The 15,510-nt window shown below is 31.5% G+C and overlaps 2 protein-coding genes across 3 annotated transcripts; both read right to left on the bottom strand.

Moving 5' to 3' along the window:
• Window positions 1-337: 337 nt before the first annotated feature.
• Window positions 338-5,363, bottom strand: LOC108206237 (mRNA-decapping enzyme-like protein). 2 transcript variants are annotated; one of them, XM_017376466.2, is made up of 8 exons: window positions 5,088-5,363; window positions 3,822-3,862; window positions 3,484-3,533; window positions 2,505-2,649; window positions 2,077-2,133; window positions 1,791-1,896; window positions 949-1,401; window positions 338-545 (listed from the first exon to the last, which is right to left on the bottom strand). In XM_017376466.2, the coding sequence occupies exons 1-8, from the start codon at window positions 5,247-5,249 to the stop codon at window positions 489-491; spliced, it is 1,071 nt and encodes a 356-aa protein (XP_017231955.1). In that variant the 5' UTR covers window positions 5,250-5,363; the 3' UTR covers window positions 338-488. The 2 variants fall into 2 exon arrangements, with proteins under 2 accessions (XP_017231955.1, XP_017231956.1); XM_017376467.2 differs by lacking the exon at window positions 3,822-3,862 and having other exon boundaries at window positions 5,088-5,279.
• Window positions 5,364-7,961: 2,598 nt separating this feature from the next.
• On the bottom strand, window positions 7,962-12,611 carry LOC108206236 (potassium transporter 5). Its single transcript, XM_017376465.2, has 8 exons — window positions 12,356-12,611; window positions 11,910-12,144; window positions 11,492-11,740; window positions 11,209-11,259; window positions 10,446-10,706; window positions 10,195-10,362; window positions 9,260-9,514; window positions 7,962-9,157 (listed from the first exon to the last, which is right to left on the bottom strand). The coding sequence occupies exons 1-8, from the start codon at window positions 12,443-12,445 to the stop codon at window positions 8,190-8,192; spliced, it is 2,277 nt and encodes a 758-aa protein (XP_017231954.1). The 5' UTR covers window positions 12,446-12,611; the 3' UTR covers window positions 7,962-8,189.
• Window positions 12,612-15,510: the final 2,899 nt, after the last annotated feature.

Raw genomic sequence — 15,510 nt, 5'->3', positions numbered from 1 at the left:
TTTACTTACATAATTTAAGTAAGACTTGTCTAAAATTCTATTATATTTATTTGAGTAGCTAAAAGCCATCCAACTATTTTCAAAATTTTGATGAAACATAATATTAAATTATTTCATTTAAGAAAGTTATTCTACTTGAATGTAAAATAATTAAACTTTAGCTAATTATATTAATATATAGTATTTAGTTACATGAAATATTTGAATGGATTAACCACTAAATATTTAAACAAATCATTTAAGTTTATATGTCCCGGATAACTCCACCGTTTGTAACCCATTAATAAAGATTTTTTCTAAATGCGATTTAACTAATTTGTATCAAACCATTCCGGTCCGGTCCAATCCCTAGCATTTTAACGGATCAGATAAACACCCCAATCTCTGGCAGCTAAATTGATATCCTTGAGTCCTTGACACCTCTATACAAAATGACTTCACTATAAAACCTACAAATAAATGAACCCAATTTATAAACTCTGAAGTGGTCAAGATCGGTGGACTCTCAGCAGTGCTTGATGAAACAGGTCAATGAATTGATTATCCTGGCAAAAACCAAACAGAAGTTAGATGGAGAACTATTGTTCTTCAAATATCTGAAAATTCATTCTATAAAACGAGGATGTGTTTGATTCTTATATATCTAGGATCTCTACACATATATGCTGCAGTCACTTGGGAAAAACGTTCTGGAAATATACAGATTTTCTGGTCTAATCTGAAAAAAGAACTTGTTTCTTAAGATTATTTTCTCAAAGCAAAAAGGGCATAACTGGCAACAGGCATTCATCCTCAGCTATGGTACTATGAAGGAAAAAGAAAAGCAGTTTTGTATAATATAACTACATAACAATATAACATATGAACTCAAATACAATTTGATTTTATTGATAGATGTTAACAGACCCCCATATATGAGTAGATAATAAAAGTGAGAGGTAGGCATGCCTGAACAAGCAATAGAAGTGCATCACGGATTTCATCTCTGCTTAGTGGTCCATAACTTGCAGGTGGTGTTGAACTAGGAGTTAGAGATATTGGTGGAGAAGGTGGTGGAAAAGGTTGAAGCATGGGAGTTCCATGCGATTGTTGTGTATTCAGGGGAGTCTGCAGGGGAAGAGTAGGCAAAGATGGATATATCAGTGGTGTGAGTGGTACAGAAGAAGGGGGTTTAAAAAAAGAAAAGGGTTTGAGAAGATTGGCAACAGGATTGCTACTATTAACTGCATCAGGGATATCATGAAGTGGCATTGGAAAAGAAGATGAAAGAGGTCGAGGTGGAGTTTGTGCAGCTGATGCAGGAGAAGGGGCAGCATTAAGAATGTGAGAAGATAAAGGGACAGCAGACTTATGTCCAGAACTCAAAATATTGGAAGAATTATGCCCTACATTTTTAGCCTTCTGCAAAACAAAGTTATTGTCACAGATAGAATACAATAGATGTGTCTCACACTCAAGACATAAATGCATGAACATGTTTACATAGAGAGAAGAATTAGTGGGAACAATCATGTGGAATCACACCATTAAGCTAAAAATCAGTTCTTATTTCTTTTTCTTTTTCCTTTTTTTTTTTTTGGGGGGGGGGGGGGGGGGGGGGGGGGGGGGTTAAGATCAGTTACAAAAAATCTAAATAATTCAAGCACATATTTGCAATCACTGAGCCTCGGACCCTTGACGGCTTAATAACAAGTCCAGCGTACTTGCATTTAAGATTGATCGACTTTGTGTATATGGTATAAAATGGATAATGTAACAATACTATGATTAATAGTTAAATGAATACTTACACTAAAGAAGTTGAAAAAGGAAAGATCATCTGGTACATTAAAAGATGGTTCCAGCGGCCCTTCAATCACGGCAGAGGTCGGTACTGCTTCCAGTTCCTCAAATTCACTAAAACATATGAAACAATTTAAAGAAAGGATGAAGAAAAATGAAACTGAATAATTGGAAATCATACTTATGCACTGAAGATATGAGTAGCTGAGCACACAACTTCTTAAGGAAAAGAAAATTTTGCCTTCCAAGTTGGCCAATAAGTAAATGCATCCACATTAAAGCAGCAGTCGGTACCTTTTGTTTGATGCTACTTTCAGCTTCGAAGGAATCTTTGCATATGCGTTGAGTATCCTAAAGATAGAAATAAAATAAATCCACCGTATGAAAGATATTACTATGCATTATATATTTATAAAAACATCAATTTAAACTGATCTTCCTATATAGTAGCTCTGCTGCATAAAACCATGTACTTCTCATGCAATTTTAATATATGAATAGATAGATGTTTCCTCTGTTATCTTTATCACTCTAAACTCCACTAGATCAAATCTTCTGATCTTCTCTTACGTACTGAACCGGGAGATCAAGTAACTAAAACATAAATTTGACATGCTATTACAAATAGTTATATGATAATACCAGCTCTCCTGCAAACTAACCCCCCATAGAAGCTACGACACATGTCCATTTAATAAATTTCTCAAAGTAAAATAGTGTACCTCGTAAATAGATTAGCAACATCTTCACATTCATGAGAATTATAAAACCAGATCCCATTGACTTCTTGGGCTTCATTGCGATACAGAAGATATGGAACTTGAACTTCAAACTCAAAATCTCGAAAGAGATTTTCCACAAGATTTTCTGTTGACATTGAGAAAAATGAGAAGCAAAACAACCATATGGTCTACGAATATATGTACTACACAAAGTTTCCTGATGGGAGCATCTATATAAATACATGTGCAGGTTTCCCTGTGCATTTCTAATAAAACATACAATGTACACATCTGTCCTGCTTATCCCTTACTCCATCAGAAAAGATGACATCTAATGTTAGAAACCCCCTAAGTTATATAACCTATGTCAAATGAGATGAATTGTTCACTATAGTTTACAATTAGTTAAGTTTTAAATGTCTGTTTTATTATTACTGTCGAGTAAACTTCCTTGCGAGAAATATAAGGGAACATGCCTGAATGAAATGTCTGTGTTAGTGGCGTGTTCCACTAACAACATCCACGGAAAAACATATAGGCCAGGCTTATAAATATACGAGAAAAAGAAATTGCTTGAGAAATTTATTTCTAAAAAAGTCTACCTAAAAGGCTAAAAGTATGAGGACAACTTTGCGGTGTTTTATTTGAGATACAGTATGTGTAAAGTGGTGAATGAAGAGCCAAAAAGATGTATGGATCAAAACAATCATTAGGACCCAAAGCTAAGACATGTTCTGCAAAACAAATTATTTTCTAACAATTAAGATTGTTATTGTAGCTTAAATCTTCCTCAAGTCCTACAAACAGGCGCAAGTATAAATGATGTACAAGTAACCTAATACAATCACTTTACAACACATTTAAAATATTCCTTCCAGTATCTTGTATACAACAAAAACTAAAATCTTGTGAACATTTGGGAAAATATTTACAAGTTGTCATCTAAAATTTCATGAGCAAAATAAATATATAAACCAACCTGTATTTCGCCTATTCATAACTATGAACTGGAATTGAGGTTGACAGTTCCTGCAATTGAAACCCAAAAATTAATAGCATCCCAATGCACACCAAAAAGTATAGATTCAATTTTATACTGAGAGCCTTCCATCCCCAGGATATATCAGCCACATACAATTAAAAAATAAAAATGGACATCAACACAGTTTCAATAGTTGAAACTTATATATTTGCCCTTGCAATCATGACAAACAAGCTATACTTATTTTCCATTGTAATTTACAGCTCCTATGAACACATGTTATTAAAATTCATGACTACTTAAGATACCAATATGGCAATATATATATAAACTACCTCTCGACAACAAAAAGAGACCCTTCAACATCTTTGCGACTCTGAAATTATAAAAAGAAACATGTCAAGACAAGAAATGTAAGAGAAATAACCATACTTCAGAAGCATTTTGACTATGGTTAAAACAGAGCCGGATACCCATTATGTTGTTGTCAATCCATATAAAGTAATACATGCATTTATACATCACCTTAGTACACATAATTAAATTAAAGTGGAAGTTTTACAGTTCCCAAAAAAAGAGATATGGAAAACAAGAACGACAATGTTTGTTGATATGAGAGTTAAGCTGTTCCCAAAATAAATGACATTATGTTATTTTATCTTTAAAGAAATCCTTGTATCAAAATCATACTATTCTTGAGGGCATGCTTAAAGAGAATTTCCATATTCAAAGTAATATATAAAGGGGGGTTGCAGATGCAAAAACGTTTAGGACCTGTCGTGTTGGGAGGGTCAAATATCCTTTGGGTAAGTTCAACTATATTTTTCTTTATTTTTACACAAATCATAGAGATCTTGGATGAGTAGGGAAGTCAGCAAACCGACACGCTTTTTATGGCAAGAAATTTCTACATCGACAATTATCAACAATCAATCTGTAAAATAAATAATAAGATCCAGACATCTTGAATAGTGCTGTTATAACTCGACATCCTGGCAAGGTAAAATCCTAAGTGCTTTCCTATAAATTACCTTCCACAGAAGTAAACCTAGCCCCCCTACACAATCATAGCAAATTAAATCAACTGTCGCAAACATTCCAGTCTTCAGTACTTACGGAACCAGGAGTCGTAAGTTTTATCAGTGCAGTCATGCACATCAAAGGGGAGATGTGCGAAAATTCTCTTTGTACGTGTAGCCACTTTCAATATCCCTAGTCCACGCCGAACCATTATCTTTTACTCTATATGTCAATTCTACTTGTATACTACAGCCATTAGCATAGATACTTTTCTTATTTCTCCCCAGTCCCTAGTAGTGTACAAGCATAATTAACAAACATTTTCTTTATCAAATTTCGATAAATCAAACAAACTTGACACGTTCACTAACACGAAAAGACCTAAATAAATACCCATAACTATTCGCACCCTAGTATAAAGTTACTTTAAAAGTACATTCAAATTAAGTACAGAACAAGCATGCACAGATGCACTCAACTGTTATGATTTCGCCAAAAACATAAAATCAAATAAATTGGGGAAAAAAAACACAAACAAAAATAGAGAACAATGAATAATCCGGAAAGGCGAAAAGCATTACCCATTGATTAAGATCGATATCGAAAGCATAAAACGTGACATGCGCTGCAGTGATTAATATCTGTTCAATATAAGGATCCATTCTCTGTAGTACTGTTAAATTTAGCACTCTTGTGCCCTGCTGATCAAGATTTGGCATCAATTTTCCGCTCCGATTTGACATTGAATTGGATCCGAATCAGTATAAACCCTACCCGATTTTGGATGCCACTTGCCAGTCTGAGAGAATATACATGCAGCGGGGGGTTTAATATTCTAGTCTGTTCCAGACTTTTCATACTTTTTCATAAAAAGCAGGGAATAACAGTTCGGTAGCTTTTTCAAACACCAGGCTTCTCATATTTTTATAAAAATTTATGTCAAAATGGAAAAGTATCTTCTGTCTCATTTTTAAATATCATCAAAAATATTATTTTCTATATTATATCTCAAATTATGTATTTATTAAAAAATAATCACATAATTATTTTATTATGTAACAATATTTTTGCCTAATTTTTTTAACGATGCTACAGTTTTTAATAGTATCATAATAATTTGGGTTGATATTTTTTTTTTTGTCGGAATTTGGATCAGTCTTTGATAAAACTTATTTATTTATTTTCTTAAACTAACTTTTCTTGAAAAGATAACTTAAATTGAATTCAAACATGTATTTTTTATTTATAAATAATTATGTTGACATTAATTATTTGTACTTAATAAAATACATGAAATAATGAATTATTTTTTGAAAGTGATGAAATAATGATTATTAAAATGATAGGAATATGACCCATTAATATCTCTAGTTCCTTTGATACATTTCTTATATCCCTTGTCTATGTTTGAAAATGCGAATACATCCTAACAAAACAGAATGAAATTTAAAAAGAAAAAGAATGATATTGAATTGTATTACTCGTTTGTTTATCCAGAAATAAAATTAAAAATTATATGATTATTTTATATTTGATTTTTAAATATTAAACAACATCAAAAGAATCAAATATGTTTGTGTTTATAATTTGATACATTCTATTATTTAAAAATTTTATTAACTTCTTAAATACCTTGACTTATAAATTATATCGCAGTTATTTTTAATATATAAAACTAAATTAAAATTTATGTTTGATTTACAAAAATATTTTACATATTATTTTTAATGTTAATGATTTTTGAAATAAATTATAAACAGAAAAACAATAAGAATCATAAAAAGAAGAAAGAAATACCTTGTGGGGGTGGGAAATGGAATATGAGGGGTTTTGAATAAATTTAAAATCAAAAAAAAAAAAAGAAAAGAAGAAAGGGGATGACAGTTTTCCTAAAACAAATAAAAATAAAGAGAAAGAAACTGATTGTTTCTTTTTTCCTTTTGTTAATTACCCCTGACCAAATGACATATATATATCAAGGGAAGTCAATCGGGTAAAAACTATTCATATTTATTTCTTAATATTTAATTATATTTAAAAATATGGTAATATTCATTGAAATGGTATAAAATCTTTTAACAAAAATTGAGGAATTTTTGGCTCTAATAAAATAATAGATATGTTGAAAGATTATTGTTGAATCCTCGGGACTATACTTCGCCGACATTTTAGGTCAACATTTTAGGTCAAATCTGTCATTTTTTCCCAAAATCAAAACCAACTACAATTAATTAAAATTCATAAATTATTATTAACTTATTAAAATGAAAACATAATTATTTTATGATGAATAATAATATTCTGATCTATACTATAAATATTTTATTTAAAATAACAAATATAAATTGGTTTTGAAGAAATCAACTCTAACCTCTTCAGTTTCACAATTAATTTTCATATTTTCTGGATATGTGAAAACATAAAAAGAGTATATTAATGCCAAATACTTCATGATTTCATGATGGTAATGTAGACAGTTTTTATTGATTAAACATAACAAATTGTGAATAAATAGAATGATAAGATATGAATGGTGTATTAATTGTTATATTTTAATCTACAAGATTACACATGTAAAGTTTTATCTTTATCATGAACGAAATGCATTATTTGACAGGAAGGAAATAGAGAATAGAGAGAGGAAAAAGAGCTGTAGCTCTGGAGACACCAGAGGCTGGAGCCTGTGAGTGTAAACACTTGGTTGTTCTTTTATTAATCATAACAAATAAAAGTATTTTACTGGTTGTAATATTATTGGAGTTTGGTTTAAAAGTTCATCACGTTTCCAAAACAAAATAAAAATTTGTGCATCCTTTAACAAATCAATGCAAAATGACATAGTTTAGCAATTTAATATAGCTTGATTTTTGGATAATAGTATAGAGTACCTTCAAATTGAATCATATACTTAACTTTCTGCTGCAAGAAATCAGTTCTGGAGAAGGGACTGTCCCATCCGTTAATGTTTGTAAAACCTGTTAAAATGAAATGTTATTGAAAGTACAGACATATCTTCGAATTTTGTAAAACTGCCAATAATATATAATAGTACTACAGACCTGCATAAGAAGGTTCATGCTTCCAGTAGGTGAATCAGAAATAATTTCAAGAAGCTGATGTGCCAATAGTGCGCACAAGAATCAGGATTTGGCCAAGAACTGCCTGCATCACATATCTACCAATTATTATCTTGAAATAAATACATAATGAGTTTCATTACAATTTATATACCGAACCTGTCTTGCCACATCTGACATGCTGTACTTCACGAAAAGGAGAATGCTTCTGTTCAACATAAGGATATAAAATGGATACCTTTCCAAGTGCAGAGGCAGCGGCATATAATTGTGCCACTCAATTATTGTTCAGAATTAATACAGCATGTAATCGAATCAAGCATTCCATTAAATATATCAAAGAAATTGTTAGAATTTCAAGAAGAAAGAAGCAGATACTCATACACAAAGCACACATTATCATGATAAAAATATAGTAAAGTCGATGACTGTAGGCATTTGTGCTACTCGATTTGTCAACTCATGGAATAAACAGAAAATAAGGCCTGACAACTGGTTGGCTTTGAGCCATCAGAAATAGGTCTTTAACTGACACCAACCATAAATTATTGCCACATATCATCATAGAGTTTGATAACTATGTGTATTAGAAGCACGGCTGGTTTTTCACAGAAGCTCATAAGTCATCCCAACTTTAAGCATCCTCTGTTGAGGTATATCAATCACCTTGTTAATGCTCTGTCTCACATTGTTCTTCAGGAAATTATAAGCATAATTAATTAAAACTCTTTTCCATAGGCTTGCGCCTTTGCCTGCAATCACTTCATTTTCTCCCACGAAATGCACAAGTCCAGCGTACCATGCCTTCTTGAACACCTCTGTCATCTCTGTGTCACATGTTACCTCCTCTAAGTCTCTCTCAATTGCCTCATTTTCTATTTCATCTTCCTGGATTTGCACAGAAATGTCATCACTATCCGCCTCATTACTTTGTAGATGATTTTGCTTACTTTTGTTAATTAAAAATTCTTCTTGCACGTATGCTTTTAATCTTTCTGCCAAAAGTCTTTCAAACGGTTCCTCTTCATTGCGTATATCAGTGTATCCATATCTCACAACGCAACAAAACATATTAAGTTCTTCAGGTTTAACTCGACGAAAGGAAAACCGCTCATCCACCAGAACTTTGCTGATTGGTAGTGACTTGATCGAGACAAAAACCAGAACAGAATGCAGAACTGGAACATTTGATACATACTGAGTAAATATAGGAGGTATCCCTTGAACAAGCTCTGAATAGAACACTGCAATGCCAGGGATTCGACGTAAGTTTGTGTTAAGTGCAATATCCTTCAACCTTTCAGTAGAAATCTTGTGTTCCAACTCATAGTAATACTTTCTTCGGTACACATCATTCCATGTGTACATTATTGCCAACAAAATTATAGAAAATACTAGCGGTAAGTATCCTCCCTCTGTAAATTTTGAAAGAACCGCACTTAAGTACATAATCTCTAAACCTCCAATGATAAGAATGTAGGAGATTATTAGGAGAATATGTGTTTTCCATATCATTATCATGATGACAAGAAGTAATGATGATGTTATGACCATCACAGATACAACCGCGAGACCTGCACATATCAATCTATATTTTACTCATGTGAAAGTTTAAATTGACATAATATGTATAAAATAATTTATAATAAAATAGATTAAATGAAAAAAAAAAATACCATAAGCATTTCCCAGTTTCCCAGGATCCCTGAATCCAAGAGTGACTGCGATACAAGCGAACATCAACAAATAGTTAATTTCTGGTATGTAAACTTGTCCTTCATATTTCGTGGAGGTATGAACTATTTTTACACGAGGAAAGCACCCCAATGAGACTGATTGTTGGATGATTGAGAATGTTCCAGATATCAAAGATTGGCTTGCTATTACTGCTGCCAAAACAGCTATCACAAACATAGGCCAATATAGTGGACCTGTACCATGTCAACAATTTTACAAAGCGATTATGATCTGTTGATTATATATAAGTTTGTCTTATTGAAACATTGGATATGCTGAAACATTTATTGAAATCACCAAGTATCTAGATACGAGAAAGTACAATCTATTTATATTTGGACAAGGGATCGAAAGGGAAGAGCCTTTAGTCCCTTCATGTATGTACATAAATTTGAATGTATTAACTAGAATGGCAGTTGTCTAAGGCACTTAAGGTCTAGTTTTGTTGTCGCCAAAAATAGGGTAGAGGACTCATTTAAATTAATAGCATATATGTAGTTAAATAGTGAGCTACGGATATGGTTGTAACAGGCGCTGATGTGCAGTGGCTAATAAGGTCTTCCATAGTATCTCTTATAAGAATCCAAGTCCATTGCTGATAAGATATCCAAATATTAGGTCTACTTTCCAGACATCATATTGCATACTAGGATTAAGCAAGCCTGGACTAGGTCTATTACGGTTTTTACCTTGAGATATAAGGTGTATAGCTAACTTTTCACAAGTTAACTATCATTTTGCAAAACTATTATCATTTGCAGTTTGCTTATACGAAAATTTGTCGCAATTCTTAAGTTGTGACTTTTCACTACATTGTTAATGACCAAGAGTAACAAGTCAAACTATAGCAATATACAATTTAAACTAGAATTACCAGGCACAGCTTTGTAGAAGGCATTCACAGCATCCATTTTGTGCTTTCGGAGGTAAGAAGACTGGCCCATGTATTGTAGTACAATGGCCGGAAAAACGACAGAACATGTACTTAATTGTATGGAAAGTACAGTAAAATGTCCAACATCAGCAAATAGTGCCTCAGCACCTGCATTTGCAAAATTAATGGTCAAAAAACATAAAGGATGCAATATTTTCTCTTCTGCTCTGGAATCTGGAATAAATGATCACCTGTTATGGAGAGGACAGTGCCTCCAAGGGAAATCCAAGCCTGTTTTTTGTCCCTTTTGAAATAATATACAATGTGGATCGGATTTAGAGCTTTAATTATAGAAGGATCGTGCTTGATGAAATTATACAGGCCAGTGAAAGCAATGAATATAAACCAGATGAAAAGGATGGGTGCAAAGGTGTAGCCAACTTTGTCTGTTCCAAATCTTTGAACCATGAACAAGGCAACTAGAACTGCAACTGATATCCACACTATCATATCTAAGAAACAAAGTTGCACTAGTTAGTATAAGTATAGGATATTGAAATATAATTGTCTGCGGTGTGTGTCGAAGGAAAAGTGTGTGATTTTATTACTAAAAAATACTCCCTCCATCTCATTTTAAGTGTCATGTTTGACTTTTGAATGGTCAAACTGACCAAATTTTGACTGAGATTTACACATATAATATAATTTTTAAAAGTAAAAAAAATTATGTCATTATAAAGTATATACAATATACTATAAAATGTAATTTTTAGTTTTTTAAAATAATAACAAATTTGTTTTTTATGCTTGGTCAAAAATTGGTCAATTTGACCGTTGAAAGTCAAAACAGGACACTTAAAATAGGATGGAGGGAGTATATATTTATAATGTTATAAATTTTGGTTTAGATTTTACTTTTCTCTGTTTCCTATATTTTAAAACGGTTGTGCTCTATATATAGTAGGCTTTGATTAGAACTGATTACAATGAGAATAGATAAATTGTTACTTTTACCTTCGTTCAATTTGTTCGAAGCTTGCTTAATTCCTCCCACAGCTGATAGAACTGTCGATCAAAGTGAAGCAGAAAAGTTAACATAACTTACTCATTGCCACACATAAACTACAAGTATATTAGAAATTTTAAACAGTTCTAAAATATATCAACCTTCAATATCTGATCATGGTAATAAGAAAGTAAGTATCATTTACAAAGCCTAGTCAATGGTAACTTGAAAGCTGTGATCAGTCCCACGTTATAAAAACTGTTCGTAAATTCTAAGAGAATTATAAATTACCTGAAATGCAAGGAGTGAGAATACCATCGCCAATAACCATACAAGTGCCAAGCATTGTGGCAAATAGAAGAACATACTTACAGAACTGGCTTTTCTCTAGCTTAGATTTCAGCTTTGATGCTCTTTTCAGCCTTTTATTTGGTGTCTCCAACTCATAATTCGATACATCACTATCTGCAGCTTCTTGACTTGGTATGAACCCCGCCTTTGCATATCGGCATATCAAAGAGTACAAAGCAAATGTCCCTCCTAATAATCAACATCGACATAAAATACTATCAAATCAAATAATTCAGGTAAGGAGCATAAGATGGGTCGGATAATATTAACATTATCTCCAACTATGATAATAAAGATACATTTAAAAATCTGTAACATACTTGACTTGCATATTTCATTGTGTTATTAAATAACATACCATCACCATTGTCATTTGCTTTAAGGACAATGAAAACATATTTGATGAGCGGGATCAAAGTGATGGTATAAAAAATCAAAGAGAAAGCACCGAGTATGTCATCTTCATGTTTGATTCCGTCCGGAAAAGTACCAGCAAACACATAAAGCGGTGATGTTCCGAGATCTCCATACACTATTCCAATACTCTGAAAAGCTAACCGCAATATGTCAACCCAGCCTAGACCATGCCCATCCTGCTCCGTGCAACATTTAGATGTTTATTATCTCAGCTTATACAACATCGTTCAAACTAATACACCAGCTAATTGGGTAATGTTATTAGACACATTGAACCCATACTACAATTATACTCTCACAATAAACAGTTGGGACAATTTTTTTTTAAATTTAATCCATCACCCTAAAATAGTAGTTTTAATACCAACAAATATTCATAAAAAATACCTTGATGGTATGACGGCCATGCAGATTTCCAGATTCACGATCAAAGGAATCCAAGCGCTTTTGATTAGTTGGCTTTGTTGTTGAAGTCATGATCTACATAAACTATATTGCTAGCTGAACTCAACTCAAGCAGGTTGTAACTAATTCTTGAATGAGATATAGAGTGCAGGTCGAGTAACGTGGAGAGATAAAAAACAGACTGAATGTAGTTTGTTGAAGACGCGTACACACTACACAATGCAATATTTTCCATGGACACGTTTTGTGGTTAGTCCATCTATGAAATCCTGCATTCGATAAGATTTGTTTTTGTACTTGTTTGATTAGATTATTAACTGATTAAATTAAATATTAAAATGGTCATTAAAGTGAGCGGAGCTTATATAACACCTGGTTCATCAATTTTATTATAGATCAATTGAATTATTAAAATCAAATAAATATTTCTAAATATGAGTTCAAACAGTAAAATATTATTTATAAAATCTTACAAATTAGTTTTGAATGTTATCATAACCAGGTAAAAGGTTATGATTTTTAGGGCAAATTTAATAGTGGCCTAAAGGTCCAAATTTGGACCGGTTTTGGTCTAAATCTCCCTAACAGTGGTCTAAATCTTGGTTCAAATTTAGGCCGGTGAATAGTCCCGGCCTAAATTTAGGCCGGCACTATTCACCGGCCTAAATCTTTTTAATAACATAATGATAACTTTTTATATTTAGTTAATTAAATGATTTTATGTTAATATAATTATTAAATATTTATAAATTATATTTAATATATTTTACTTAAATAATCATATATATTATTATGAAATATAATAAAATAAAATAATCATAAAATAATTCAAATTAACAACACATTAAAATGCTCGCTTTCAACAATTTTTTGGACGATATCGAAAAATAAAAAAAATAAAAAAGCTCATATTGCACCTCAAGATGCATTAATTGAGTATTTATGGGAACATATATTAGTTCGGAGTAGTATTGAATCTTTGTAAATTTTATTTTAGTTAATTAAATAAAATGCTAAATTTACTTTTATTTTCTTTGTTTTTCTAATTTAATGAATAATTGAGTTTAATATTAATATGAAATCTTATATTATTGTTAAAAAGATTAGAATAATAATAATAATAAAATTGTTAGAAGAATAAAATATTGATATATGAATTTGGACCAAGATTTAGGCCAAACTGTTGGAATGAAAAGATGGTTCGGTCTAAATTTGGACCAAGATTTAGGCCAAAAACTGGTTCCACTGTATATATGTATCATAAATATATATTAGATTTATCAAGTTTATTTATTATTTATTTTTATTAAAATAAAAAATAACTATATTATAAAAAGTAAATAGTAAATAAACTTGATAAAATCTAAATATATTATCGTAAATATCAGAAGTCATAACATTTTAGTTGGTTGTGGTAATATTAAAAAATAATGTGTAAAATTTTATAAATAATATTTTTACTGTTTGAATTCAGTTATTTTAATGACCATTTTGATATTTACCTCAGTTATCAACATGCATTTCTTGAAAGGATCCATCATCTATTATTTAAAGCAAATTTTAAAAATTTTAGAACTAGAAACGTTAATTACCTGCAAAGACAGAATAAAGGTTTTTTTTAATCAAATCTCATTCATTTTAGTATAATTTTTTATACGTCTCATTCAATTATATACACTTTTCAAAATAATAAAATTTAATAATATACAATTTTAACTACATTAATTATTTTCTTTCGGTATACACACTTTTGACATTAGATATTAGCAGCTTGTTCACTTTATTCATTTTTTCTCTATTTCTCTATTAAATTAGGAGAAGTGTATTCGATTAGGATTTTAATGTATTGTTTTTAGTCTACGAATTTTAATGGATTGTATGTGATTTTGATTTTGTGCGGATTCGTTGATAAAATGTCGCAGAGTTGATAGGATTTAAGCACAATGCTTCAGAATCCCATTGATTTTGATGGGATTTCAAAAAATTTAAAATACACGGAAGAATGCTACAAAATCCATCATTTTATGAAAGCCAAAAAAATCCATCAGCATTTGAATACCATCAGATTTTAATGAATTTTAAACAATCTCAATTGAATACCATTGGATTTTAAAGCACAATTTAAAATCCCAATTGAATACCACTAGATTTTGTAGCATAATTTAAAATCTCAATCGAATACCACTAGATTTTGTAGTATAATTTAAAATCTCAATCGAAAACCTCAAGATTTTAATGGATTTCAAACAATCTCAATCGAATATCCTCGGATTTCATGAATGCAAAAAAATGTATTAAAATCTCAATCCCGAGTAGGTTTTTTATTAATTTTCATGCGTCGTTCTATATGTATACCGAGGTCCGAGGGAGTACGCAGGAAGAAAATGAAAACTACTTCAGAGATCTCTGTTGCCTATGATCAAATTTTATATAATTTTTTCCCAATAACCTAATTCTTTGTTTAAGAGCCAGCCCAACAAAAAAAATTCGATGTCAAAACAAAATCTGAAGGTATAAAAACGGTATGTGTTTACTATTCAATGGTGTGTTTTGTTGGCCAGCGTGTAATAGAAACGGTATAGAGACTCAGCCGCACACAGAGTCTATCCATAAGGATACGGAAGGAATGACCGAAGGGATCACCGAAGGAATGATCCCAAGGGACACCAGAGAGTATCGGATTGAATGAATATGAAAGAAGAAAATGCGATTCCTAAACCGGTTAGAGTGCAATAATCGTTTTATTGTCAATACAGATTTAGTATCTTGAAAAAATCAGAGTTGGAAGCTCATCAATGCATAGTGATGGAATAAAAAGATAATTCCGATGTTTCAGCTCTAATCACCCCGGGATATTGTCATGGTAGTACTAAAGCATGGTTCAAAACTGTAGACGAATACAATGTTTTGTAGCATAAGTTGTTCTGAATAATAGAAGTATTCTGGTACCGAATCGATGGTTTATTTCTCCTGGAAAAATTTTATGAACAAATTTTTGCTGGTCGGCTGTGGGAATCTTGTGAACAGATTTTAGCTCTATGTAACAGGTAATCCAAAATTTTTATAATTCCATTCTTTTGTTGATGTATTAGCACAAACAAAACTTAATCTCATGTGAAGCCAGTATTGTGGAACAA

The sequence above is a fragment of the Daucus carota genome, chromosome 2, assembly GCF_001625215.2.
Source record: "Daucus carota subsp. sativus chromosome 2, DH1 v3.0, whole genome shotgun sequence".
Classification (NCBI taxonomy): Eukaryota; Viridiplantae; Streptophyta; class Magnoliopsida; order Apiales; family Apiaceae; genus Daucus; species Daucus carota.
The sequence above is the reverse complement of the archived record's forward strand: the minus strand, read 5'-3'. Positions and strand labels throughout refer to the sequence as shown.